Source organism: Numida meleagris, chromosome 4, assembly GCF_002078875.1.
Source record: "Numida meleagris isolate 19003 breed g44 Domestic line chromosome 4, NumMel1.0, whole genome shotgun sequence".
Lineage (NCBI taxonomy): Eukaryota > Metazoa > Chordata > Aves > Galliformes > Numididae > Numida > Numida meleagris.
In genome coordinates, this window is record NC_034412.1 from 88,523,768 (window position 1) to 88,551,501 (window position 27,734).

The 27,734-nt window shown below is 40.6% G+C and overlaps 1 protein-coding gene across 2 annotated transcripts; it reads left to right on the forward strand.

The window, feature by feature from the left end:
• LRPAP1 (LDL receptor related protein associated protein 1) lies at positions 10,847-21,317 on the forward strand. 2 transcript variants are annotated; one of them, XM_021396076.1, is made up of 8 exons: positions 10,847-11,071; positions 16,086-16,230; positions 16,563-16,687; positions 18,035-18,155; positions 19,059-19,217; positions 19,701-19,783; positions 19,985-20,161; positions 20,497-21,317. In XM_021396076.1, exons 1-8 carry the CDS (start codon positions 10,898-10,900, stop codon positions 20,560-20,562), a joined length of 1,050 nt encoding a protein of 349 aa, XP_021251751.1. In that variant the 5' UTR covers positions 10,847-10,897; the 3' UTR covers positions 20,563-21,317. The 2 variants fall into 2 exon arrangements, with proteins under 2 accessions (XP_021251751.1, XP_021251752.1); XM_021396077.1 differs by lacking the exon at positions 10,847-11,071 and adding an exon at positions 11,185-11,392.

A 27,734-nucleotide genomic window follows, 5' to 3' on the forward strand; every position in this document is an offset into this window, starting at 1 on the left:
TCTAGGGCAGTTTGAAGCAGCTGCAAGAAAAGGAGGGCAAAGAACCCTCCAAGAGCACCATGATGGGCTGCCATACTCACTACTGCCTGTGCCACCTCCTGAATCTGGTTTCTTTTTCAGAGTGCGATAGGAAGGAGGGCACACACCTATAGCAATCTCAGCCAAGGATGGGGAAGCAACACTTTAAATCTTACTGCAGCTCTCTAATTCCTGTGCTGCCATTTGCTCTTCTGAAAGAGGATGATATATTTACAGCAGCATTGGGAAGACTAGCTGGTCACCATCTGCAAACATAGCTTAAGGCATAAATCCACGTGCTGATCAATATGGCATCAATCACTATTAAACACAGTCAGTTCCATTCTCCCCTGAGGTATCTCCTTGCAAACCAGATTTGCAGTGGGTAGAGCATGCCAAATTTATTATAGAACAGTATTGCCCTCCTGTGGCCAAAGAAGACTATTCTGAAGAAATGAATCATGAGATTTACTTCCCTTTTATTTATTTGCTTGTTTCTCGTGCACTACCTCAGATACACTGGTCAATCTTTCTGAAAAGAACTCAGAACTGGGAGACTTACCTCTGAACCACTAAAAAATTCAGATTCAGAGCTGTGTTTGGTATGCAAGGGAACTGCAGCTGAACAGAAATCGTATGAAGTAGATACGATGTGAGTCCCTCTGGTTCTTCACATTTCTCTGAATGATGTTATTCATATCAAAAATTATGATTATCTTTGCTTATCCTCTGTGGGCATGCTTAATAGTTGCACCTTTCCTTTCTGTGCACCATCACTTATTCTATCCTCTTCTACATTAGACTTGCTTTTCTATTAATCCAAAGTAGAAGCAGATCCAGACCATTTTCAGATAAAGAGACAGTTCTATACCCCTTCCCTGGGCATAGGCAAGGACCTTCCAGACCTTGTCCAAAATCCATGTAAGTAAATGGGTTCTCTCCAACTTTAACATCTTTGGATTAGGTCCTTAGTGACTTAGAGTCAGATGTAATCTAAGAGTTTGCCGACACACAAAACTGAACACAAAAAGCACTCTGAAATCCCTGTGATTAGGCAAACAGTATAGTTTAACAAACACAAATAACACTTTTCACAAGTAAAGAACTTGGACACAGGAATTGAACCTCTGAAGTATTGGATCAGCCATACACCTGGAGACAAATTTATTGCAATAAAGGACCTATATATACAAATGACATGGATGTATGAATGTAGACTAAAGCAGTCTAAAATTTTCACCATTAAGTCTGAGTGCTGAAGAAAATTAAGTTACAGTTTCTGTGACGATAAATTGCATTCAACATAGCACATCACCTGATCTATTTTACTTGCCAATAGCCAGTTAATATGACTCAGCTTTTCTGCCCAGCTGTCAAGGCTGAAGAAATACGGATAAGCATCTCCATCCTTCTTTTACAACTGCCAGCTATGCTGTGCAAAAATGGTTTACATTTTCTTTCTCACAAATGGTCATTTTCTGACAGTCTAATCACTGACACGCTCACTGCTGCAACAAATTTAAAGAGTATTAAAAGTAATTATGGTGATATAATTTTACACTTTCAAACACGACTATTCATGCCTGACTCTATGTGTTTCAATATCTCCCACCTCAGGATTTTTGTGTTCTCCATTCAGTTTGGAGATCCACTTGCAAATAATCCATGGAGCCAGAGAAAGTCAGTGAATACATCTGTATTTAAAATACAAAAAAAAAAAAAAAAGGGGGGGGGGTTATTTTTTTTTTTAAACATACAATTGAAAACAGAGTATGAACAGGACATACTTACCCTGCCCTGGCTGTGAACTGATTAACAGTGCACAACCTATAACAATTTTCTTCTGATTAAAATAAAATCTACTTTTCTTTTGGATAAGTACTGACTGCAGATTTTCCTGGCTGCTCAATATTTATTTCTGATCAATGAATTTTAATGATCACCTCAAGAGAAACAGTATATGCCCAGCATCACAGTACAGAAGGGTATAAAGTATATGATGGGAAAATAAGGATTACATACCCAGCTGGGTACATACAGAGAGAGGGCAGAATAACTAACAACTCTTGCTCTCTCAAAAAGATCTGAAAAGGATTTTTACCTATGCTTGCCATCCAAAAATTTTGTGCAGACCAAGGATGCAGAAACAAAGCCTGGAAGGAGAACATCTGAAAAGTTTTTAATCAAGTTCACACTGAATATTGCCCACTTGTTCATTAATTCAGTCTAAGAAATGTTTGTAGATATGTGCCACGGAGGACAATGCCAGAGAAATTCTGGTTGTTAGCCCTTGGTTTAATTGGGCAGATAACTAATGCATTTTGAATGAAGTTATAAAAACAACATTTTTCCAGCTCATATTCTGTTGCTGTGTTGCAGCAAGAATGATAAGCAGCCACATCTCTCTGCAACACGTACTGTATCACATGTGAAAATAGACAGACATTCAGATTTTGTTCTGGTAACCCTGCAGACTCCATCCATTTCCCTTTGTGCACATTCTTCCTAACATTAACGCAACAAACAGCCATGTTTGGATCTTCCTACTCCTTCCCAAAGACAGCAAATTTTGGACTATTCGATTTACTTTTCTGTCTTTCCCAATTATTTTTTCTACTTTTGATACTATCTAGGAAAAAAAAAAAAGAAACGGTTAAGTGGCTTGCATTTAGATTTCCATTTCTTTCAATGTTTGGCTGGTAGATTTGTCATTCAAGAGGTCAATGTTAGTTATTCTACATTTAACACTATGCAGAACAATTCTTTAATTAACCACTTTTCCACCAAAAATAATTTTTGCAACAATTACACTGATTTTTTTCTTTGTTGATAGTCCATCTTGCAGAAGCAACAGAATCCAACTGAAACAACAGGGTGCAACAGCAGGAGGCCTCCAGCTTGTACAGTTTTGCCTGCCTCTCTGCCTTCTTTCCAACCCAGACTATAGCAAAGAAATTTGCTTCATCATCCCTCCTGTAGCTCATGCTCACCAGTCATCATGTATTTGTAAGCTTAATACTGCTTGCTCTATTGTTCTATAACGCTACCTGCACTCCTGCCCAGCATGTCTCCATTAGGACTCTCTATGTTTCAGACAAGGAACAAGTCTTTTTCTCTGTCTCAGAAGTTATTTTTCAGGCTGCCATAGCACTATAACAAAATCATAGAATCATAGAATTGCTCAGGTTAGAAAAGACCTTCAAGATCATCAAATCCAATCGCAACCTAACCATACTGCTCTAACAACCCACCACTAAATCAAGTCCCTGAGCACCACATCCAAACGGTTTTTAAACACACTCAGGGATGGTGACTCAACCACCTCCCTGGGGAGCCTGTTCCAGTGATTAACAACCTTTTCTCTAAAGAAGTTTTTCCTGATATCCAACCTAAACCTCCCCTGGCGCAAATTGAGGCCATTTCCCCTTGTCCTGTCACCTGTCACCACTGAGAAGAGACCAACCCTGCTCTCACTGCAATCACCTTTCAGGTATTTGAAGAGAGCAATAAGGTCTCCCCTCAGCCTCCTCTTCCCCAGATGATGAGAATTGCTCTCAATCTTGAGATCAGTGCAATCTCATCTCCCTTTACAATTACTGTCCTGCTGGGTTCACTCCTCCTGAGCAAATGTCCAGCTACTGCTACTCAGATACTTTTTCTTTTGAAAGCTCACAGTCAGTAACAATAACAAAACACCCTGAAATCAGTGTTTGGCTTGTGAAGTCTTTCTAACTGAACTGTGCTTTCTACTTCATTGCATAATTTCTCTGTGACGCCCATTGGGATTCACTAAGACTTCAAACATAGCAGTGATGTAGGCTATTTAATTCTAAAATCCTTCCTTTGCATCTTCCAGAGGAAGAGGACTTCTTTCAGCTGGACTAGACAATCCCATCTGTTTATTTGGCTCAGTTTTCTACAGCTCCCATGACCCCTATTTCACGTAAACAGCTGAAACTTCAGGAACAGTAATTAGAAAAAAAACTACTCCTTTTACACTCTTGAATGTTCATGCCAGCACTTGTAACAGTATGAGATGCTAAGCCTGCTTTGCAGGCCGCTCACTAAATATTCAATCCCAATATAACAGTAACTTGAAAATTACTGCTGCTCCACTTCAAAACAACAACTGTCTGACAACAAACATGCCAGAATACAAAATGTTTATTGTGAGGCTCAACAGATACAAAAATGATGCTGAGCTGCATCTGAATAACACAGAACTATGACATACAACACTGCCTTCTGCATCTAGAAGAGTCTTGGTAGTTCAGATAAATTTTGAAAAGCATAGCTATTGCTTGCTAAAGTTCAAAAGGTACGTAAGCAATGAAGGGGAAATTGAAGGAAAATAAAGGCATGAAGATAAGCATTATGTGGTTATACTTTAAAAGTGATGATGCGACAACAAAGGAGAAAATGATGGAAGCTCCTGAATGTATCTAAACAAGGAAATGACATAGCCAAAGTTATACGGGAAGAGGAAGAAAGAACAAGAGAAACAGAGAAGCAAGAGGTAGAAATTATTCGAGGTGGAAAGACTGCCAAATATGAACACAAATGTACATTTGCTCAATACGTAAGACCTCCTGTTGTCACACCTCATAGTGACAATCTGCAATACAGGAGTAATTAGGATTGCTGTCCTATATTTTCGCAGGAAAAAAAGAGATCTAGTTAAACTGCAATACTTTTAAGGAATCCTTAACAAAGTTCTGGAGAAAAAAAAAAAAAGACACAGTTACTCTGACAGAAACCTGAATAAAGGAGCACATCTGTCAGATTTCTTTCTACACTGCACTGCTGAATTCCCCAAAGGATCATTCAGGAAGAACAGAGTTACAGTCAATTATTTGTTATAGTTTTATAAGAGAATAACACAGCACTTGGTATTCAAGGACATGACACTTGGCATTTTTCAGAATTCTTTTGGTACTACATGTTCTGTTTCATTGAACTGTTCTTGCATTTTCCATTGAACTAGACCAAAACATGAGTTGCAATGATGAGCTTCATCTCACAGAGCAGTTGCATTTCTCTGGCAGGTGAGACACCTGTTAGCAATTAGCTTAATTGTTTTGCACTCATTGTTTATTTCATACTTAAAATTTAAAGAATCACAGAATCACAACAATCAGAAAGACCTCTGGAGACCTACAAAATTCCTATTGTCCCCTCTGCAGTTACGAAGAAAGAGCCTCTAAATGCACTCATTGCAAATAGGATCAAAAGGAAAGTTGCATCCACCACAGCAGCTAGACATCACCTAGAGCTGTAGGCAGGAGCACTAAGCCAGGAATTTCAACAAGTATTTTATTTCTTCCCAAAACAAGTCAAAGAACACTACATCCAGACACAACAATATCTTCTAGAAGGGCAGAATTCACAAGTTGGTTTTGATACATTCATCTTTAGTATCTGCCCTAAACAGTTTAGCTAAGGAAGCAATTTCAGCAAGATAATAGCGATAGTAAATGGTTAATACATATGAGAATCAATTACTTCACGGAGATGTTTTACAGTAATAGTACTCCAAAACTTGCTTCTGTTTTCACTACAATTAAATTCATGAAGGAAAGAATCCATTCTATGAGAATGCACATTTAAAAATAAATTCCAACCTGGTTAGTTTTCTCTAACATTCCATTAATTCACAGAAAGGACACAGGTAAGAAGTTAATGTAATAAAACATCTTCACAACTTATAATTTTTAAACACATTCAGGAATGGTGACTCAACCACCTCCCTGGGGAGCCTGTTCCAGTGCTTAACAACCCTCTCTCTAAAGAAGTTTTTCCTGATATCCAACCTAATCCTCCCCTGGCACAACTTGAGGCCATTTCCCTTTGTCCTTTCACCTATCACCACTGACAAGAGACCAGCCCCGCTCTCACTGCAATCACTTTTCAGGTATTTGAAGAGAGCAATAAGGTCTCCCCTCAGTCTCCTCTTCACCAGACTAAACAGCCCCAGTACCTTTAGTCGCTCTTCGTAGGGCATATTCTCCAAGCCCTTCACAAGCCTTGCTGCCTTTCTTTGGACCTAATCCAGCACCTCAGTCCTTTCTGTACTGAAGTGCCCAAAACCGAACACAGTGGAACCTCACCAATGCCAAGTATAGGGGAAGGACTACTTCCCTAGTCCTGCTCACCACACCATTTCTGATACAAGCCAGAATGCCATTGGCCTTCTTGGCCACCTGGGCACACTGCTGGCTCATATTCAGCCCACAGTCCATCGGCACACCAAGGTCCCTTTCCGTCAGGCAGCTTTCCAGCCACTCTTCCCCAAGCCTTTGGTCACAACAACCGCAGGCAACCCTAAAGTGCAGGACCCGACACTTGGCCCTATTGAAACTCATACAGTTTACCCTGGCCCATCATTCCAGTCTATCCAGGTCCCTCTGTAAAGCCTTTGTACCCTCTAGCAGATCAAGACTCCATCCCAACTTGGTGTTTCAGAGAGAAGGAAGGTTTACAACACTCTAAGAGGTAGAGCTGTGAGCCACCAGGCCTCCGGCAGAATGAATGCATGAAGTGTTTTTAAGACAATTGTGACTTCCTATCCTGTTAGCTATTGCAGACTCTTGATGGAAACATCAGAAGAATCCAGTTTCTGGTAGGCCGGTTAAAGGAGTCAAAATGCCTGGATGACTCTGACCCTGGTCACAGATTTACAGAACAGCAGACAGTGAAGGAACAGGCTTAATCTCTTGACAAACAGGATTGTATCTTTGATGAGAGATTTCGGCTCAGTTAGTCCACATACTTATCTCTGACCATTTTTCACTGGAAAACCTAAAGCACATCTGTGTAAATACACTTTAAGGTGAATTAGAATATGAGGAACTAGATGCTTCTGCAAGAATGCACAAGATCCAGAAGGATGCTCTCTTCTGTTATTAAAAGAAAGTAAAAGAAGAGACAGATTCCTCTGTTTACTAATCTATTCTGAGAAGCAAACATCAGATACAGAATGTTTTGGGTCACTGACTGAGCAAAGACCACAAGGAAACTCCAAAGCCATCCTGATTTGGAAGGTCCCTGTGCCTTCAAAATACTAACCCAAGCATGTTTTATCAGCAAGGATCTGGATCTTTCTATGGCAAGAAAGCTTTTAAACTATTAGGATTTAGTCCTACATACAAATAAAATACTGTAGACATAAGCGGAGCCAGTAGGATTATAGCAGAGTTAAAGGTACACTTGTGATTCTCTTCACAAGATCAGGCTGCAACTAACTGCTGTGCTATCTTCAACAGGGAGTTTTGGTTTGCAGTCCCTGTTAGAAAGGGATAGTTGCTTTTATGACAATTTTATACTTCTATCAAATTTCTTACTGTTGAACTGAATTTTGTATATAAGACTACAGCTGGGGTTAGGTTTAAGGACAAGAGTAGGAACAAAGAGAATCGGGAATGTAGAATCCACTCTATTCCTGGATCTTCTGACCCTCAGAAACAAAGAGAGAAGTGGTGTTAATAAGAGCTCATAATTACTTTAAAAGTCTAATAGAATAATAAATCATGTAACTTAGGCTTAAGCTAGAAAATTACAACTTTACGAATTTAAATTGATGGATGTTGAACACCTCAGAATCCTATAAGGGTAATGGAACAGTGAAAATACTATTGTTTTTCAGAGTTTTCAGCTACAAAATAGTCTTCAGTCTATCTTAAGGAGTGATCTTTGGAAAAGCAGCAAGAAGCACGGCTTAGAAGATAAAATAGCCTTATTCTATAAAAAATGCAAAACAAATCTGGTCTGTTTCTGCAGCACTGTTATGGTTAGGTTAACATTTCTAAAAGTAGAGTCATAAAAACGTTTATTGCGGGCTGCACAGACAAATAAAATGAGGGATTTAGTAGGAAATATAAATTTGCTCCAGAACATGGTGGTTAGGTTTTGGAGAATGAGGACTTTCTCCAAATAAAGAGCTTATTACTGATTAGATTGGGATTTAAAAGATGAAATGCAGTGGGAAAAATATATAGAAGAACCTTGACAGAGGTATGTCTGGATACTGGCAAAGTTAAGATTTGGGCTAGTTTTTGGAGAATGGAAGGTTGAAGGACATTTGTTACAGGAGAACGAGCCATAAAGAGGAAATGTAAAAGAATTAAATGGGAAGAGGAAGAAGCTGTCCTTAAGCTTTGATACAAGTTTGATTCACCTGAGTTCTGCTCTTATCATAGCTAGAAAAGACCAGGGTTCAAAAAAACGAAAGGAGAAAAAGATAGCCCACTGCAGTAGAACCATTTCTTCATATATGGGATGGAGGTTGTGGTTGGTTGGTTTGGTGAAAGTTTACTAACTGTCATGAATAAGAAAATTATTCAGTACAGACTGAGGGTCATAAAAAAAGCTTTTATACTTCATATTTCAGACTTACAATAATGAGAATATTACAAGTTCTAAGTCCTAAAACTGATGGCTGATGGACTTGTTTTCCCACCACTTCACTAACATACTTCATATTTCAAAACATCAACATATTCTTCATTTTAGAAATGAGGAAGTCTGTGAGACTTTTGCCTGCTTCTACAATTCAGTTTTACAGCAACAGCTCTTAAGTCCATACAACTGAGAATCTCAGCACAAACTTTGGAAAATGTGGAAGAGAAAAAAAAGAGATGTTTATATTGCTCATGGAGCAAAAATAGGAGTCCAGTAAAAGTCCTCCTCAGGGTGTCATTTTCAGAAATCTCATTATAGTTCGGGCAGTCTATTTGTTTTCAGAGGACTGATTTATAATGCATGAAGGTCTGGTGTTGATAGTACTACAGCACAATGCTTTGCTCTGCTCAAAGTCACACACAAGGTCTGAAGTAAATTAATGAAGTGAACCCTTGCCTTCATCACCAGCCAGGCTCTAGTACTGTGCTAAATAAAACTCAACATAGAAATGCCCAACCATGCCAAAAATCTCATACTATACAACCTTCGCAGTATGCAGAGAAGGATTTATCAGGAAGACCAAAGAAAAAGGTTTCTTCTGTCTTCCTCTCAGAAACATCCAGGTGGAGTGTGCCCTGCATCTCAGCGCACATCCCCTGCTCTTCCATGATGGTGGCATTCAATTTTAGTTGATTTTTTAATAACATGGGAGGATATATTCCAGCCCTGGATTAATCATCAGACATTTTCCCCCATATAACATATTTCTGCTTAATACAGTCTGACTTAATATCCTCCAAAAACACCCCATGGCCTGCTGCACCTCCTGGTTGCATGCTCTGCACAGGATGCACCATGAAGGGAGGTGGGCACTAAGCAGCAATGGACTCTCCTGCCCAGGAGCTGTGCTCAGCATGCACCACCAACCTCAGGGTTGTTCTCATAGTACACCTCCTTCACTAACAACCCAATTTACTCATTACTACATTTCTCACGGTCCACTTCCTCCCCATACAATCACACTCAATAGGCTGTCCTGGGCAGTGCTGTCCTCTTTCCCCAATGGAGGACAAAGTCCTTCCCCCTCATGGGAAATAGAATCCTAGAATCATTACCACTGGAAAAGATCTCTTAAAGATCATCTAGTCCAACTGTCAACCCATGTCGACTAAGCTATGTCACTCAGTGTCACACCTACATATTTCTTGAACACTTTCAAGGACAGTGATTTCACCACCTCCATGGGCAGCCTGTTCCAACACTTGACCACTCTTTCTGAGAAGAATTTTCTTCCTAATATCCAACCTGAACTTCCCTAGTGCAAATTCAGGCCATTACCTCTTGTCCTAACACTCATTTCCTGGGAGAAGAGGCCAACCCCCACTTCACCACAACTTTCTTTCAGGTAGAGGATCACAAGGTTTACCCTGAGCCTCCTCCTCTCCAGACTAAACAATCCTAGTTCCCTCAGCTTGTCTCCGTAAGTCTTGTGCTCCCGATCCTTCACAACATCGTTGCCTTTCTCAGTGTCTTTCTTGTAGTGAGGGGCCCAAAACTGGACTCATTACTCAAGATGCAGGCTCACCACAGCTGAGTACAGGTGGACGATCACTTCCCTGCTCTTGCTGGCTGTATTCTTTCTGATACAAGTCACAATAGCATTGGCCTTCTTGGCCACGTGAGCACATTGCTGCCTCATGTTCAGCAGACTGTTGACTAACACCCCTGGGTCCTTTTCTAGCACACAGCTTTCCAGCCACTCAACCCCCAAGCCTGTAGCGTTGCCTGGGGTTTTTGTAACCAAAATGCAGGACCCAGCACTTGGTCTTGTTAAAGCTTATCCCACTGGCCTCTGCCAGCAATCCAGCCTGTCCAGGCCTCTCTGTAGAACCTTCCAACCTTCAGACAGATCACCACTTCCTCCCAGCTTAGCATCACCTGAGGGTTACTGAGGGTGCACTCAATCCCCTTTCCCAGATCACCAATTATCGTTCTTGCTTTCTGCACTTCCTGAACTGCTCTTTATTTTCATGCACTGTTGAGCAGTGCACTAATATCAGAAACCTTAGTTTGATTGAAGGGGCAGTGCTTGGACCTGAGGAGCTGCCTTTTCCACACACATCAGATACGGATACCTCAATGAGGGTCACACAGCACAGGGCTCCAGGACACAGTGGGTGCAGAAAGAGAGCCTTCTATATACATAATCATATTTCCACATTTTGTGCAGCAAACGCTCAGAAAAAAAAAAAAAAAATGAAAAGATGCCGCCCCAACCTAATTCCTCTCACACCACACAGACCCCAAACTTCACGCTGGCTTTTTAGATCTTCAGCTGAACATTCAGTCTATTTTCAGACACCAACACCCCCTTCCCACGCGGAGGAGGGCGCAGAGGCCGCCCACAGCAGCCGCCCGCCCCGGCCCTGCAGGCGGGTGCCGCCTGGCATCTCGGGACTCGTAGTTCCCCGCACGGAGCGACATGGCGGCGGCGCGGGCCCTTGTGGCTGTTGTCGCCGTGTTCCTCCTCGCCGCCAGCGCTCGGGCCAGCAAGTACTCCCGGGAGGCCAACGAGGGGCTGGCTGACGCCAAGCGGCGGGAGACCGGAGAATTCCGAGTGGTGAGGCTGAACCAAGTCTGGGAGAAGGCGCAGCGGGTGAGTGGGGCAGTGCGGGAGGAGCTGCTGTGAGGCGGAGGAGGGCTGGGCCGCGCCGCTTCGGCCCCTCGGCAGCCGGCTCAGCTGGGGGTGCGCGGAGAGCAGCGATCCACGCGTGGCCAAAGCACGGCGTTGCTAGGCCCCAGCATGGGGTTAGGCCTCCGGTTGCGGTGGGTTTTGCCTGGGTTTTAGGCCCAGTGCCTCTGCCGGGCGCCTCATGGACGGATCGCACAGCCCTGCTTGCTGAGGCTGCCCCAGTCGGCTGGAAACTGCACCGTGATGAGAGGGCCATCAGGAGGTGCCCTGTTCCTCTCTTCTGCCGTATGTACCTGGGTTATGGGAAGTGTATCATCCCACAGTTATATCCAGCAGTGAAACTTAATGCCAAAGAAGTGTCCCTCTGGTACCAGGACAGATCTGAGTCTGACTCCTGCACCTGCTGCTTGAGCGCTTCAGCTCTGTTCAGTGGTGATGTGCTCATCCCACCCTGTTTGAAGGCAGTGGCCTTCATCCTTGCTTTGCTTAGGACAGGAAGGCACAGTAGGATAAGAAACCCTCCATCATGGTGGCTAGATCCCCTCTGATACTGAGTTTACACTAAGTGATGTAGTCTCATGCAGGGGGGGGCTAGCAAATGAGTATTGTCGTTCTCAGATTACAGAATTAAAGTGGCTTAGATTGGTACGGACCTTAAAGATAATCAAGCTCCAATGCCTGGGGCATGGGTAAGGTTGCAGTCTACTAAATCAGGCTGCCCAGGGCTCCATCCAACCAGGTACTGAATGCTTCCAGTGACAGGCTACCCAAAATTCTCTGGGCAAGATAAAAAGGTTGATTGCTGGTAAGAGCTCAGTTCTTTCAGGCAAAATAAGTTAATCCTGGATGGACATTCCCCAGTCTAAGCTATTGAAGTAAAGGTATTCTTCCGTGGGCTGCACTTGGAGTTTGATAGGGTTTAGTTAAAAAAAAAAAAAAAAAAGAGACACCACAGAACCCCTGCCATAACACTGTGGAGTTTTATCCATCATCCCAGCATGTCAAAAGAAATAAAGTAACAAAATATTCCTCCTCTCAGTGGGAGACAGGTAGAGGACAGGGCAGCGTGTGATAATGCAGTTCCTGATGTGAGCTGGCAGCTGAAAAAGAAACAGCACTGAGACTGGAAGTAAACTATAATTATAGTATTGTTTGTTTCCTCTTGTTTTTCCCCCCATCTCCCTTTTTTCTTTTTTGTACTTAGATCTTCTGGAATTCAGTTTTCAAACTTTACATCATCTAGATTAAGTCTTGGCCTAGCAGGCTAACGTGAAAAATGGAGGTAAACCTGTCAGGATAAACTAAGCTACAGTAACTTCCATGCCTCTGAGGCAGATTTTAGAGAAGCAGCATGTACTTGAGCTACATTTGCTACCATTTAAACTTCATTTTTGAGTACAGCTGATACGCAGCCTGTGTTTTAGCGTTGTTTTTTTTTCCCCCCCAGGGGAAGGTCTGAAATAGGAGAAATAAGCCTCTATACAAGATCTGCTTCAAAATGCATGTGTGCCAGTGCTGAACTCCTTCCTTTAATTCCATTGTGCTGGAGGTAGTACTGAAAATAAAGAACTGCATTGTTTTACATCAAAGACAGATGTTGCAGTTCAACATTGCAACACAGAGCTGGAGGATCAGTACTTTAGATAGCAGGAACTAGCAGCTAGCAGCCATTTCCCTGAGAGAAGGTGGGTTTGATCTTTCTCCAGTATCTCTTCTCATAGGTGTGTGTGTGTTTTTATCTAAAAAATTTTTAGAGTCTACCTCTTTCCAGTTTAAAACCATTCCCCCTCATCCTGTCACTACATGCCCTAATAAAGAGTCCCTCCCCAGCTTTTCTGTAGGCCCCCTTCAGGAACTGGAAGGCAGCTATAAGGTCTCCTCAGAGACCTCTCTTCTCCAGCTGAAGAGCCCCAGTTCTCTTAGCCTGTCCTCATAGGAAAGGTGCTCCAGCCCCCGATCATCTTCGCGGCCCTCCTCTGCACCTGCTCCAACAACTCCATGTCCTTATGTTGGGGGCTCCAGAACTGGACACAGCACTCCTGGTGGGAGGTTCTCACAAGAGCAGAGTAGAAAGGCAGAATCATCTCCCTCCACCAGCTGGGCATACCTCTCTTGATGCAGCCCAGGATAGGGTTGGCCTTCTGGGCTGCAAGCACACATTGCCAGCTCACGTTGAATCTTTCGTCAACTGACACTCTCAAATCTTTCTCCTCAGGGCTGCTCTCAAGCCATTCTCCACCCAACCTGTATCTGTGCTTGGGATTGCCCCAACCCAGATACAGGACCTTGTACTTGGCCTTGTTGAACTTCATGGGTTGGCATGGGCCCGCCTCTCAAGCCTGTCTAGGTCCCTCTAGATGGCATTTCATTTGCTTCTGACAGGTTTTTGGTGATACCAGGCAAAGTATTTGCAGGTAGGCCAGAATTCATATACAGAAAGCATTGAACTCACCCAGCTGGTGAAGGGACCCAGGCTATACAGCATTCCTCCTCCAGAAGCAGCCTAGGTCCAAGACATGTCTTCCCTTTAGTGGCTGGCTCTTATATGCACCCTGGGTCCACCCCTTCTGCTAACATGGGGAGCACAGGTGCAAACAACTTGCCTGTGCTGCCTAGGCCAGCCACACACCTTCACCAGGTGCTCAATCACCAGTTCAAGCTGTGACCGAACAGTTCCCTTACAGTAAAGAACAAGGAATAAGAAATGAGCTTTGTTGTTTAATCATTAAATTTGGCTTTCCATCTCTGCTCTTAGTTAGTTATTCCAATGGATGACTGACATTAGGGATGTGAAGTGTTATCTGTTAACACTTTTTTACCTGATGTTATTCAAGAGCCTGCATTAGATGATCTTGAAGGAAGCAGATCATGACATATATGCTTTTAATTACCCTAATGTATTCACTTTTATATTATGTAATTTGGACAGGGCTTCCAGCAGAACATTTGTAAGAGTTTGTGATGTTTAAAAGTTACATACCAAATTATAATGACAGTCAGAAAAATATTATTGGACTTGAGATGAATTTGAATAGAATCCTTCTTTTTCTCCTTAGAGAACAATGGACTTATTGAGAATTTAAAATGTTTGGTTAATGATGAGACATCCCCAAACTTTCCATTTAGATGATCTGATACTATTCTCTGGTGCTTTTAGAAAACCCAAAACTATGTGTTTATGAGGTTGTGCTAACTGCAGTGGATGTCTAGCATAAACTGTTGTGTAATCTTTTATATGTATAAGTGTGTCTCTGATGGTAGTCATACATTTAAAAGATTATATTGTCCTATTTTGCAATACTTAGGAGATGAATAAATTGTTATCTTAGTTATTGATGGTGACTTTTATATTCTGGATTTCTTCAGCCTATCAACATATTAAGTCATTATGGCATTAGAGTACAGAATTACCAAGATGATTAGTCATTTCCTGCACAATTTATAGCGAACTTTTACTCAGTCTTCCTCTCAGAACATCAGGACACAATTCTGCAGGGCAAAACAGTGTTACTTGGTGCCACCATAGCACTGAAGCACTGTCCAGGTCAGCCTGCTCCAGAAAAGCAAATAAGTAAAAAGTAAATAAGGTTTTCATTATTTTAACACACAAAATTCATAACTAAAGTGGTTTCTGCTAAGTGCTTAGCTTTCATCAAACAGTTCTCCATAAGCAGATGTTAAAGAAGATTATAAAGAGGCTTTAGAACTAGAGGGATCCAAAGTTTTAATACATTCTATAAATTATATATTTATCTATGATTCCAAGTACTGTCAGTTTTGGTAAATTATTTCAGTAGGCTACGTGCAAGATACAGAGAAAAACCTGGTTTAAAAAATTGCAGTAATTAAGTAATCTTGTCCCATTGAATGTAATAGAAGAGCATTAGTTGAAACCAGAAACAATAATGTGCAGAGGTTCCTGAACTCCTTACAATTTAGTGCACTAACTTAGAATAATGACATTTTTCCTAGTTATTTTCTAATAACCTGCTGGTGCTCAGATGAATGGGTGTCTTTTCAGTAGCATCAGTTTAAACATCAATTTCTGATGTTTAAAAATTATACTGAGATCTGAATCTGTGTATGTTAAACATACTGTTTTCTCACTGAAAATGAAAATTTTTGTAATTTTTAATCTGATTTTAATGACAGGAAAAAAAGAAAAAAAAAAGAAAAAAAAAACCCTCTAGTCAGTAAATTCTTGCTAGGACAGATGAGCCCACCTGGTCCAGAGGTGGATCTCAGCTCCCAGGAGCTGGCTGCTCTGCAACCTCAAGTAGAACAACTCAGAAAGCTCAGGCAAGACTGAAGGTCACACTGTTAGGATGTGTTTTGATTACTTCTCTTCTCTGAGCTTTTCCTCACCACCACCACCTTGTTATGAATTCACATGCAAGAAGTTCTTAAGCATGAACGTTATTTGTTTCATTACTTTGTTTCAAAGAATTAAAGTGTCTAAAATCTGGAAATTCAAAAGTTTGGGCTCATCTTGCAGCAGTGCTGCTTAGCCAGCTGCGTATTAGTTATTGTCTTTGTTCCTGTTTTCTCCGTGTATTTCACAAAATTTCAAGCTGACCTATCCGTCATGTAAATCTTTTTTTTATTTGTAGTGTCAACCTCAGTATCTTCTCTTTTTCTTCCATTACGTAAGGCAGGAATTCTTCCAGGTTTTATGTTTTTAATGCACATAAACCATGTTGAGAAGTGGAATCTTGGAAAACTATGCACTTTGTTGCTAGTTAAAATTGCTGATAAAGTGGTTCTGTGACCTGCAAGGCCATCCTCAGTGTCCTGGTAATCTGCAAAACCATACCAACAAATGAAATTTACCAACTCTCTAAGACTGTGCGATTAGAAGATAGTCCACAAGAAAGCATATGTGCTGGCAAGGCACAACATTTGAGAAGTTTGGTCATTATTGCTTGCTGTATGTTAGTAAACCTGAATGGAGTCACTTCCTTTCTCTGTTTTCCTTTAGCTTCATCTCTCTGCTGTGAAACTAGCAGAATTGCACAGCGATCTAAAAATACAAGAAAAGGATGAGCTAAGCTGGAAAAAACTGAAGGCTGAAGGGCTAGATGAAGATGGAGAAAAAGAAGCCAAGCTTAGACGCAACTTGAATGGTAAGGTATATCTTTGCAGAAGGGGTTTAAACTGTGCATGAAACACCTTTGTTTAGACACCTCTGAAAGTGTTTGAACCGTTAAGTACCAGGTTGTCTTTCAAGACACCCAGCTTGTAGTGGTTGTTTGGAGGTCAGCAGGGATGTCAGGAGGCTAACAGCTTCCTGTGCTTCTGATATTTTCAGAAAAGATCATTAAACTCTTTGTCTTAAACTGTTAACCCACCCACTGTGAGCTGCAAAATCTAACTGAAAGTCAAGGATGCAGCAGCCAGCCTTGTGTACGTTCATAGCTGATTCTAATGCATCTGTTATCTTCTATTTCTCCTGCAGTCATTATGACTAAATACGGAATGAACGGAAAGAAGGACTCTCACCTAACGGATACTAACTACATTAAAGATGGTACAGAAAGTGATACACTGGATGACCCAAGACTGGAAAAACTGTGGAGCAAGGTGGGTAAAATTTCCAGGAATTGCGGTGTAGGAAATCAGCGTTTCTTCTCTTCTGAGAGCCTCCAGTCTTGGAAGTGAATAGCTTTAAGCTTTACTGCTCTATTTTTTAAGTTCTGGACAAACTGCTGTGCTCTGTAGCATAGATCACTGTGCACTGTGGGCATCCTATGTGCATCCAGATCAGCAGGTGTGGCAGGTCCTCTTTGCCAAAGAAAAAAACATTCATAGCAGTCATGGAGAGTAAGATCCTCTGTCCATTAAGATAAATAGAATCTTTCCTCAAATGTCACTGAACTCTTGATTTCCCTTTGTTGTTTTTCATGTTCTTCTCCTTGTTCTTTCTCTGTTTTTTTGTTTTGTTTTTAATTTTGCATATAGAATAGAACTATCTCATTGAATGTTTAGAAAGGAGAAAGGAGATATTTGGGGAGATGTTAAAAAGACATTAAATAAAGATATTCCCAACATGGTATTCAAGTGAAATCTTCCAGGATTTGCATGAAAAATAGAAAGTGTGCTGTCTGCATGGGCAGCTAAAACTAGCAAAGTAGCAAAGTAGTAGTCTTAAAAAATGAAATGATATGGTTTTTAGAAACAAGTAGTCGTGTAAACCAAAGAATTCTTAGACCAATCTAGTGGGATGATACTAAAGCAGAGAAAAGATTTGCTGTCTTTTAAAATGTTACTGTAACCAGATGCAGCTCTGGCAAAGGATACATTGTCATGTGCTTTGGGGAGTGGTGAAGTTCATCACTTAAAAGCGTTCCCTAAGGCTGAATTGGCATGAGCAGTTTTCACTTTTGGTCATGCCATTGTAGGAGGTTAAGTCACAAGACTCGTGGGCAATTAGAGCTTCACTAATTGCTGAATATAGTCCTGTGAGGAACAAATCACTGCAGAGCAAATAGAATCATAAAAATGCACAGTAGTGATACAATCTTCACTTGCCAGTAGAGTATGATTTCATGAGTAAAGATTGTGCTTAATGCTGGGCTACAGCTATCACACAGACAGTTCCCTTTCAGTTGCCCTTGTATCTCCATGGCTCTTATTTCTCTATCAAATTGTTTTCCACTGAATATAAATGAGAGAGACTTTTCATTGGGTAGTCTGTAGCAAGCCAACTTTGTAGATCTGGAACAAACTTCCATTTGTTACAATTAAAGCCACCATGTTCCTAAACGTCTAGTCTTGCCCTCAAATTTACTTAATGGGATTCAAAACAGAAGATCTTATGGAACAGCTGGGCTTAATAATTTTCTAAATGTAGCAGGGAGAAGTTTCAGCAAGGGAGTGCAAGTAATAGCACTTGGCCTGGGAATCATAATGAGTTTATGTTTCTTTCAGGCCAAGACCTCTGGGAAGTTCTCTGATGAGGAGCTGGATAAGCTTTGGCGAGAATTTAAACATCACAAAGAAAAGATTCGTGAATACAACATTCTGCTAGAGACCGTGAGCAGAACTGAAGGTGTCAGAACATCTTCCTGATGTTTCTAGATCTCTGCCTATTGCCTCCATTGTTTCCAAGTTTCTTTGAAAATCTCTCAGTCTGACATTCCTGCCAGAACTGCTTGCAGATGCTGAAATTCCCAGATACTTGCTTGGTTTAATTCTACATTAGCTGCCAAAAATCTTGCCAGTTAATGAAAATGTTGCCATTTCAGTTTTCTAATTATTGCTTGTGTTTCAAGCAAGGAAGATACCATCAGATTACTAACAATGACTTGTTGGAGTTTACTGGAAATTGTGCAGCAAGCACAGTTCCACTGCTGCAGATTGTGGTTCTAAAGTCTGCAAAACATGGATGTTTCATCTCACCAGTGGAATCCCAAGAGGATATATATCTTAGGCACTGAGCCTGAGGATCTGTATCCAGTTTTCTGTATTAATCCTAGCTAAAATGTTGTTAGAATCAAACTGTTCTAAAGCTTATAGGCAACTTGATGTTTGCATTGTAGAGTCCAAGCTGAAGCTGCTGAAAGTTATTTCAGTGTTGAATATCCTGACTAACTCATAAAATGTCTGGGGGAGGGTTATAGGACTTACCAACCATACCTATTCCATTTCCTTGAGATAATGCTAACCAAGGAAAATAAGATCATTCCCTTATTAAAACTTCAGCTGATCACCAGTAGGATGTAAAAGGCATTTCTGTAATACCACCCTCCAGATCACTGAGGAACATTAATCATAGCATTAGCCTGCAAAAGGAGTTACTGCTTTTTAGAGTATGATGTCAGTGCTTTACTTACACTCAGCTCAAATACAAAGAACGGATTATATTTTATCCATCCCAGATTTGAGGGATTCCCAGCGTTTCTTACCTATTAGGATTTGGCCCACAATCTATATAGCTTTTCTCTTTCAACAGATATTCACAAAAATGTAATCAACCCATCTGAAGAGAACCTGGTAAAAGAGGAAGTCTTGCACAACAAACACAGAGAACTTAAAGACAAGCTAAGAAGCATCAACCAGGGGTTTGAGCGTTTGCGTAAAGTCAGTCACCAGGGATATGATGCAACCAGTGGTACGATACAGTAGTATTTTTTAATATTTATTTGGTGTCAATTTTATTAAGTAAAAATCAGTGAGGAAGTAATAAGATTTAATCACAGTATCACAGTACATCATGTTGCCACAAAGAGCTGAAGAGGTACATCCAGGCTGTTCCAATTAGTAGCCAACACAAAAAGCCTAATGCAAGGAGAGGGGCAGCCTGTAAAGAGGATAGTTCTGTCTTCATACCCATGTGGGAAGGGATATTACACCTTCTGCAGATAAGTTAAGCAATGTGCAGGGCAAACAATGGCATTAATTAGTTTGGGGGATTTTTGTTTGCTTTTAAATAAATGCTTGCTACAGTGCTGTCCTTTTAAGTGAATTACTTGGACTTTTCTCCCTTTTCATCTAAGTAGACCTATTAGTAATGCATTGTTTAGTGTATCTGCATGCTTATCTTGCATAAAAGCATTATGTCCAGATTCTTATTTGGTGATATGTGTTTGTTTAGAATTTGAAGAACCAAGAGTGATTGATTTGTGGGACATGGCAAAATCAGCCAATTTCACTGAGAAAGAGCTAGAATCTTTTCGGGTGAGTAGAATTCCAGTAAGATCTCCCATGGAAAGGTATTTTCCCACATAAAGAAATATTCCGTGTAACTCTTAGCAATTCTATAATACTCCATGTTACTCTTAGGTAATTATATATTGCTTTTCAGACACCAGAAAAAAAGTTATTATTTAATGTTTCAAATATATACAAATGTGAAACTACTCATGTGCATTGTCCTAGGAGGAGCTGAAACACTTTGAAGCAAAAATTGAAAAACATCATCACTATCAGAAGCAATTAGAGATTTCGCATGAGAAACTAAAACATATAGAGGGGACTGGAGATAAGGAACATCTGAACAGAAACAGAGAGAAATATGCCATGCTAGAAGAAAAGACAAAAGAGCTCGGATATAAGGTCTGTATAAATCCAGTGTACGTACCTGTTGAAAATTAGACTCAGTAGTGGAGGGAATGTCAGTTACCCAGTGCTGATTTTTTTATGCAGGTAAACATCTTCCAGAGGAAGAGGTTAAGGCACACCTATGTTCCATGTTTAATACAGGATAGGCATGATTGGTTTTTACAGACCTAATTCTGAAATGCCTGAAAATTTTCTAGTCTCAACTCGTCCCAACAGCTGCCACATGTACTGATAGCAAAATCCGAATATGTTGTATTGATTTATTTATTCTTCTAGCATCACTCATCATCTTACTGAAATTTGTTTGATACGTTTCCTTTTTCTGCTAGGTAAAGAAGCATTTGCAAGACTTATCCAGCAGAATCTCTCAAGGCCTTCAACACAATGAATTATAAACATCTGTTCTCCTTCATGGGATCAATTTATGAACATAAAACAAATAACAGAGGGATTTTATGAACAGGATTAGCCAAGCAGTCCTTCCGAAATACTAAGGATTGAAGAGTTGTCCTGTAAGAAAACTTTTTGTGGTCCACTTAGTTTTGTATTTGCACTATCACGTTAAATGATTACATTATAAATCTGAATCAAGTAACAGCCTTTGAAATAAGTCACGTCACAAGGAAATGTCAATTCTCAGAAGATTCCTGCTAGTAAAAAAAAATACTGATTTTATATTTAGTGAAAGCATTCTGATCAGTAAAAGCAAACACCTGAGGTACAGGATGTTAAAGTTCAGAGAAGTTTAATATTTCAGTGTTTGGTTTGATGCATTTTCTACTGAAGGTAACTAAAATATTTCTACTTACTGAGCATTGACTCAGAGCTGCACTGTATATGAATCTTTCATGTGAGAGGAGGAGGAGGAATAAGGAAGGAACAAGTATTGAGGTCAGTTCACACAACTTACAGACTAACACATCTGAAGTTGCTGAATGTATGTGTACAATTGTGTCATTCATAGTTGCTTGGTTTTGTTACACTTAGTCATTAAAAATCAAAACAAGATACCAGTGAGGTGGCTTTTTTCTTCCCTTTTGTTCGATGACAAGTAACCAGATGGAATTTCTTTGAGCATATATGCTTATTACTTGGAACTGAAGTTAACTCACACATTTGTTTTTAATAAAGGAAGGGTAGTTTTGCACCACAAGAATGTGCTTATGTATTCTGAATAGGCAGAAGGCTTTCTGAAGCAGCTTGTCTCTGAGTACATACTCCAGTAAAACCTTCAGTAAAAGTTTCTGTTACTTTCCCTTTCAAGACCAGATCTTCCTTTTGCACATCAGAACTTTGGCTAATGTTAGCCTCTTGGGTTGAAACTTTCTATAATAATAGTGGTTACCCTTTGTTTCTAAGGATTTTTTCTTGTGAAACTGCCAGGAACAAGGCTAAGGCAAAGGTCCAGTGTAGGTAAATCATTACAGCTACTTGGTTGAGAAGCTCTATCACTCTCACAGAGCTGTAGCATGCCATTGTAGGAAACTGTCTTCAAGCCTTGCTTGCCATATATATTCCATGAGAACCAGTAAAGAGAGACAGTTTGTCAGAATGAGCCACTATGGATATTATTTATCCAGGTCCTGAGTCCATAGTGGGCTGAAAGTGGTATGATTCTGCACCTATAGGCTATTTCATAATGCACAAGTGATTTGAGTGAAAACAGTGGTAGCAGTCCTCCTGTGAGATTCTGAATGTCTTACGTTGCAGCAGTAAGCAATTTTTTACTGTTTTTGTATTAATGTAAACTGTTACTTATATTTCAGAGAATTGCTGTTCATCAGTAGAAACGCAGGCTACTATTAATATTAATAGTAAGTAATATCGACATTTCTTAAAAATGATACAATTTAGATGTTTACAGGGAATTAATTGAGAGAATATCAGTAGCTTTCTGTCTCTGAAAGTGCCCCTTGCACTTGTAGTGACATTGCCAGTGATGTTCCGGACCTAGACTTCAGCTTAAACACCACAATTGATTGCCTTTGGTCGCATAAGAGACTTGAGCATGGCCACATTCGTGGTGCTAGATCTCCCTCCTGCAGCTGTAGTGCCAAAGATGGCATTCAGTAAGGCATAGGGCCACATTTTCAGCTCCAGGATTTCATTAAGAATATGTTGTTTTGTATGAAGCAAAGTTAACTGATGTACAAGTTCATTGATAAAGCAATTTATAGAATTATTTCTACTGTAGCTAGAGACAACTGAGATTTTCAGTAAATGTTCATCACCTTAGAGATGGTTCATGTCATTAATGGTGCATGTCTCCTTTGGTTGGTAAGCTAAAAAAAGTAAACCCAAAAATAGCCACAACGTGATTCTACTCAATAAAGAGAGACCTGTTTTTTTTCCAGGATGCTGCTAAATAACCATTTCTTCCCCAGACTGTTACAGCAGAGTCCACTCAGGTTTCTTTAACGCAGCAGTAGCTGCATTGTGTTACACGTTTATCTATCTTCATCATGAATTTTTCAAGGTGAATGCAGTATAGAAATGCTATACAACCTCTGTAGTTTTCCCTCTGTACAATGAGAAATCCACGTATCACAGGTCAGTTTGGTCTTCAGTGGCCGTAGCCTTGGTTTGTAACTTGCATGTGGAAAATCCTACATCTGAGGAATTTGAGCTCTTACGCAACATACATTAGCAGAGAAAAGGAGCTACGGAAAACAACAAAGTTCCTACATCCAGTGGTAACACCTGAGATGTTCCTACAATCAGCATTAACACTTTCTTGTGTTCGAATCAAATGCTAAAATGCTATTTGGGTTGTACATGAATGGAAAAGCGTTCACTGAAGAGCATTCAGATATTCCTGCTGGTGGGAACCTGTCACATGAAGGGAATGGCAATGTGAGTATCTCAGCCCCCAGAAAAGGAGGGCAGAGGAGCTGCATGCCCTGCATGAGAGGGTGTAGCACAAAGCTGCCTTTCATCTTTGGTGTGTACCTGGAAAAGAATATGCTTTGTGAAGAGTTCCTGAAGAATTTTGGAATAGAAGAAGGTGCTGGACTCACAGAACCCATCCAGGTTCAGAGCAGCACTAGTAATGGTTGTCTCCCAGTGCACAGTTGCTTCAGCGCCGGCCTCAGTACTCCCTGTAAGCGGAGCTGAGGGCTGCACCAGGTCTTTATTCACCACATCACAACAGTAATCAGGCTCAAACACTGGGTAAGCTCCAGCAGAGAATGGCAACTGCTTCAGTGTACGCAAGACTGACGATATATATTTACATGTTGTGGTAATTTAAAATTAGGAACAAGTCACAGATCATTAGTAAAAGAGGTTGTAAGGCTGGTTTTAGTGCAGTCATTTCACTTCAGTTGTTGAACACAGCTGTTAATGAGTCATGAGGTGCAAAGGCTGTTCGTAGAAACCTAGAGGAGAAAATGTTAAGCAGCATTGTTTGCTCCTCCCGAATTCAGCTTGCTCCTGAAGCACTCTAGCAGTTAGATATTGCAATAGCACAGAGAAAACATTAGGAATGGCTTCCATTCCTGCCAAGGCTCTTGGCTGCTTTTTTTGAGATCTGGAGACAGTGCACAGGCTGAAGTCTGATTACACTGGCTTTGAAAGTCTGTGCATCAGTGTCCATCAGCACTGTGTCCATCAGTATTTGTACAAGTCAGTTTATTGAGGTTTTAAGCCAGAGACAATTCATATGGCCAAAATAACAGGAGTGAGTAGTCTCTGAGATGTTACTTTTAAAAATAGCTTGAATCCTCCAGTCACGTGTAAAAAGCAACAAAAAGTCAAAGCCAAGGAAAAACGTATGAATGGAATACTTGCATCTGTGTATAGCTCATGTATAGTCGTGTGCCTAGCGCAAATTGAATTATGGAGGTCACAGGTAAGACTGCAAGGAAATGATAACTGAAAAGGAAAGCCATAACAGCTTTTGCAGAGTAGCTGAACCTTCTCTTCTTTAACAGGTATTTTATCTGATTTATCCTGTAATTATTCAAATTACAGTTTTTTAAACCACTCTGGGAAAAAAAAATTGAAATACAAAAGTAGGAGCAGAAGAGGGAGGAAAAGAACTGTGTTTATTAGGGGAAAAAATAAAAAAGATCAGAACGTTTTGTGCTTTATACAGTCTGACAAACTCTTCCCTAAAAAAAGAATCTCAAATGTGTCAGTGATTTCATGCAGGACAGATTATTTAATAAACAGGTTGGGGGGTTAGGAAACGAGAGGAAAATATACACAAGGCATCGCATAAAGCAAAAATAACCAAGTCTTTCTTAAAGGAAACACCATGTCCTACATGCAGGTAGGGGAGCTTAGGGAGCATCATTCTTCTGTGACACATAAGGAACAACCACTACAGCAAATGGATTGCTGTTATGGTGTTGCCCTCACCCCCTGAGGGATTTTGATGCCTAATAGATCAGGAAATAGCAAGAGTATCTAAATTCACCATGTAGAGACCATTTATATTTTGTAAGCTGCATCTGAGGTGCCACCACTTCCCAGCCCCACCTTCTAGCAGCGATCCAGTTCCTGCAGGTACGTATTTCAGTGCTGAGAAGTTACTCAAAGCAAGATACCATGTAGGACGTGCAGCTTCAGTCAGTGAGATGTGACCCCGCAGCATTCCTGCTGCTTGCTGCATGTCCTGCACCCTGCTGACCCTAAAGGGAGCTAGCCAACTAACTCATCTTAATTTCAGCTCAGTTACACTGTATGAAACAGTGTAGGTTCCCAGCTGGGCTTCAATATACCACAGCACCCAGAAACCAGAGCATCACAGCAGGAGCCATGCTGCCAGGGACCTGTCGGGAAGCACAAGTACAGTGCTCAGCTCAGGACCAACCCAGACAGAACACACAGTTCTCAATTGGCAACATATTCATCATCCGCAGACCTTCCCTGTCATCTGCTACTGCTTCAGAGATTTATTTAGGTTGGGTTTTGCTTTTGCTTTTTTTAAAAGGCGCTCTTCTACGTACAAAAATCTACCAGTGGTACACAAGCAATTTTGAAATCATTTTTAAACACAACTTTTCTTTCCATAGCACTTAATTAGAATAGAATAAAGAAGTAAAAAAAGGAAGTCAGTCCGTAAATGGACTGTTTTTCAAACAAACCTATCATTGCAAAGCCAAACAGGGAGCTATGGAAGATGAAGACTGCATTTTCCATAAAACAGTTTCAAAGTACCAGAACCAGCATTCTCAAATGCAACGCACAGTTAACACGTATTCATGTATTACAGGCCATTCACGTAGCACCTGTGGGGAAGCAGGTCATCAATCTACAGAAGAAAAAAAGGATTTATTATTATTATTACTAGAAGTAATAGTCATAAAATAGAAGTGCAGATTTTATATCTGTCCAGTTGAGCCAAAATAAATTTATAAACTTTCATCCAGAGCAAATACTTCAAGTTGAGCCATATAGTACCGTAACAGTTGTAACACAGATGCTATCAATACTCCTTAATGCATTCATGTATCCAAATCCCCACGTGTATTATCCCACCACTCAATGAGAGTGCTCTCCTAAATCAAAAAGAAACCCATACACAGGTATTAATGCTTCACATAGGGGCATAAAAATGATGGGTACATTAATACAGCATGTAGCTGTTTTGTTCTGTCACTGATGTATTAACTTATCAGAAAGCTGCACACATCTGCTTTAATAATAACATTTTTGCCAGCCTCAATAGTTGCCTGTCAAGGATTGATCTACCATAATTTAAACCTGGTGATTTTCAAAGGGCGAAGTGAGTGCTGAATTTCTTTGAAATAAGCCTCTTACTAAAATAAATTAATGTATAATATTCTGCAGTTATAATTTTCCAGGCCACTTATTTTAAAGAGGGAAGGGAACTCCATTATTGTAAGAAACATGCTGAGAACTGGAAACTTGCATGTGAAACCCAGTAATCTGCAACGCTTGGCATCAGATCCAGATCCAAATTCAAATCCCAGTTCCTTATTCAACCAAAACCATTAATTATCAAAGAATCATTAAGGTTGGAAAGGACCACTAAGATCATCTAGACCATCCATTAAATTGTCTTTCAGTGGGGAAAGAGTTCATTCTCCACCCTCAACCCCATGTTCTGGGACTGCCATTTACAATACTGAATATGCATATGGACATTAGACTCATTCAACAGTCACAGTGTAAAGTTTCCATCCATACTAGCTCATGGGGTGATCTCATATTTCGTTCCATTCTGAAGTTCAAGAAAGCAAAAGGGAAGTGAACGATGTACAAAACCAGACATCTCCAAAAGAAGAGACTTCCATGGCAAGAGTTTAGGAACCAAGAGTTACTGCTGATTTCAGTTCTACAGCAGGCTGCTGGCACCTCATTTTTGTTAGGAACTTTTCAGATTATACTTTGTTCTTAGACTGCACCAAACTAATGCAGATAATAAAATTATCAACAAAATAAAACACATTCCAACAATCTGAACACCAGACACACAGGCACATATTGCCTGGAAGACTGAAGCAACCTACCATTTTCCAAGCCCTTCCTCAAACAGCTAACAGCCAGAATCTATACAGGATGAATTGACAATGTCTGCTTAGTCTCATTTTGCCAGCGCTGCTTAATCCATGCCACTACCAATCAATTGATTCAAGTCTTGTGCAAACTGACCTTCATTCCCCTGAAGAGAATGAGTTTGCAGAACTGCAAAGTCTTCAGTTGTGAGTTTCCAGAGATCTGCTTAGGAGTTTTTTTCCTTCTCATTTTATTGCCATCTGTATAAATAGCTATGCCAGAATTTTTGGTATAGTAAAAAAATTAAAAAAAAATTTAAAAGGTAGTTCTGCAGTATATATCCACGATTACAGAAGAAGCAGGAGTGAGAATTTTTAGCCACACGAATATAGTGGGATTAAAAATGAACTCTTTAGCTCCTTCAAAGCAAGAAACAGAGCAGCTCATCCTACTTAGCTTCGAGCACTTACCACTTTCCAGTGAAGACTGAGGGCAGGGGGTAGCTGAGGCTTTTTTCCCACACTGGCAGCCTTGCTGCTTGGCTCTGTGCTGTTCAGGGCAAACATCTTGTCCATGTAGCAACAGGACTCCTGTGAAAGCCCAAACTGAAGGTGTGGCTGCAGGCCATAACTTGCATCATGACAGTTCCCCAGCCAGGTAGAAGGTCTCAACATGTTAAATTTTGTCAGTGTGAAGGAGGGTTTGGCCAGAAATACATGTGCTGAAGATGTATTTTGAGGCAACAAATCCCAAAGGCAGATCATCTGGGGCTTCAAATCTCATTAGTGCAGGAAATGCGTTCTCAGCTATCGCTGATGGACTCTGGCATCATGCATGTACTTCAAAAAGCACGGAGACAGCAAAACTTCATTAAAGCCACTTCGTGGGCTTTCAGTAGCCCTGTTCCCTCTCTAGGAAATCTCCCACCTATTGTAAACTGCTCTGATGCAGCTGAACACAGCATTAGGTACACCTTAGTGCCAAGCCAGGCTGCTCTTTCATAGCAGGGCCCAGCACCCACCATCACTCACCCAACACACAGACCAACCCTTCATATGCTTTTCAGCAAGGAGAAAAACCAAACACTGAGGCTAACTCTTCC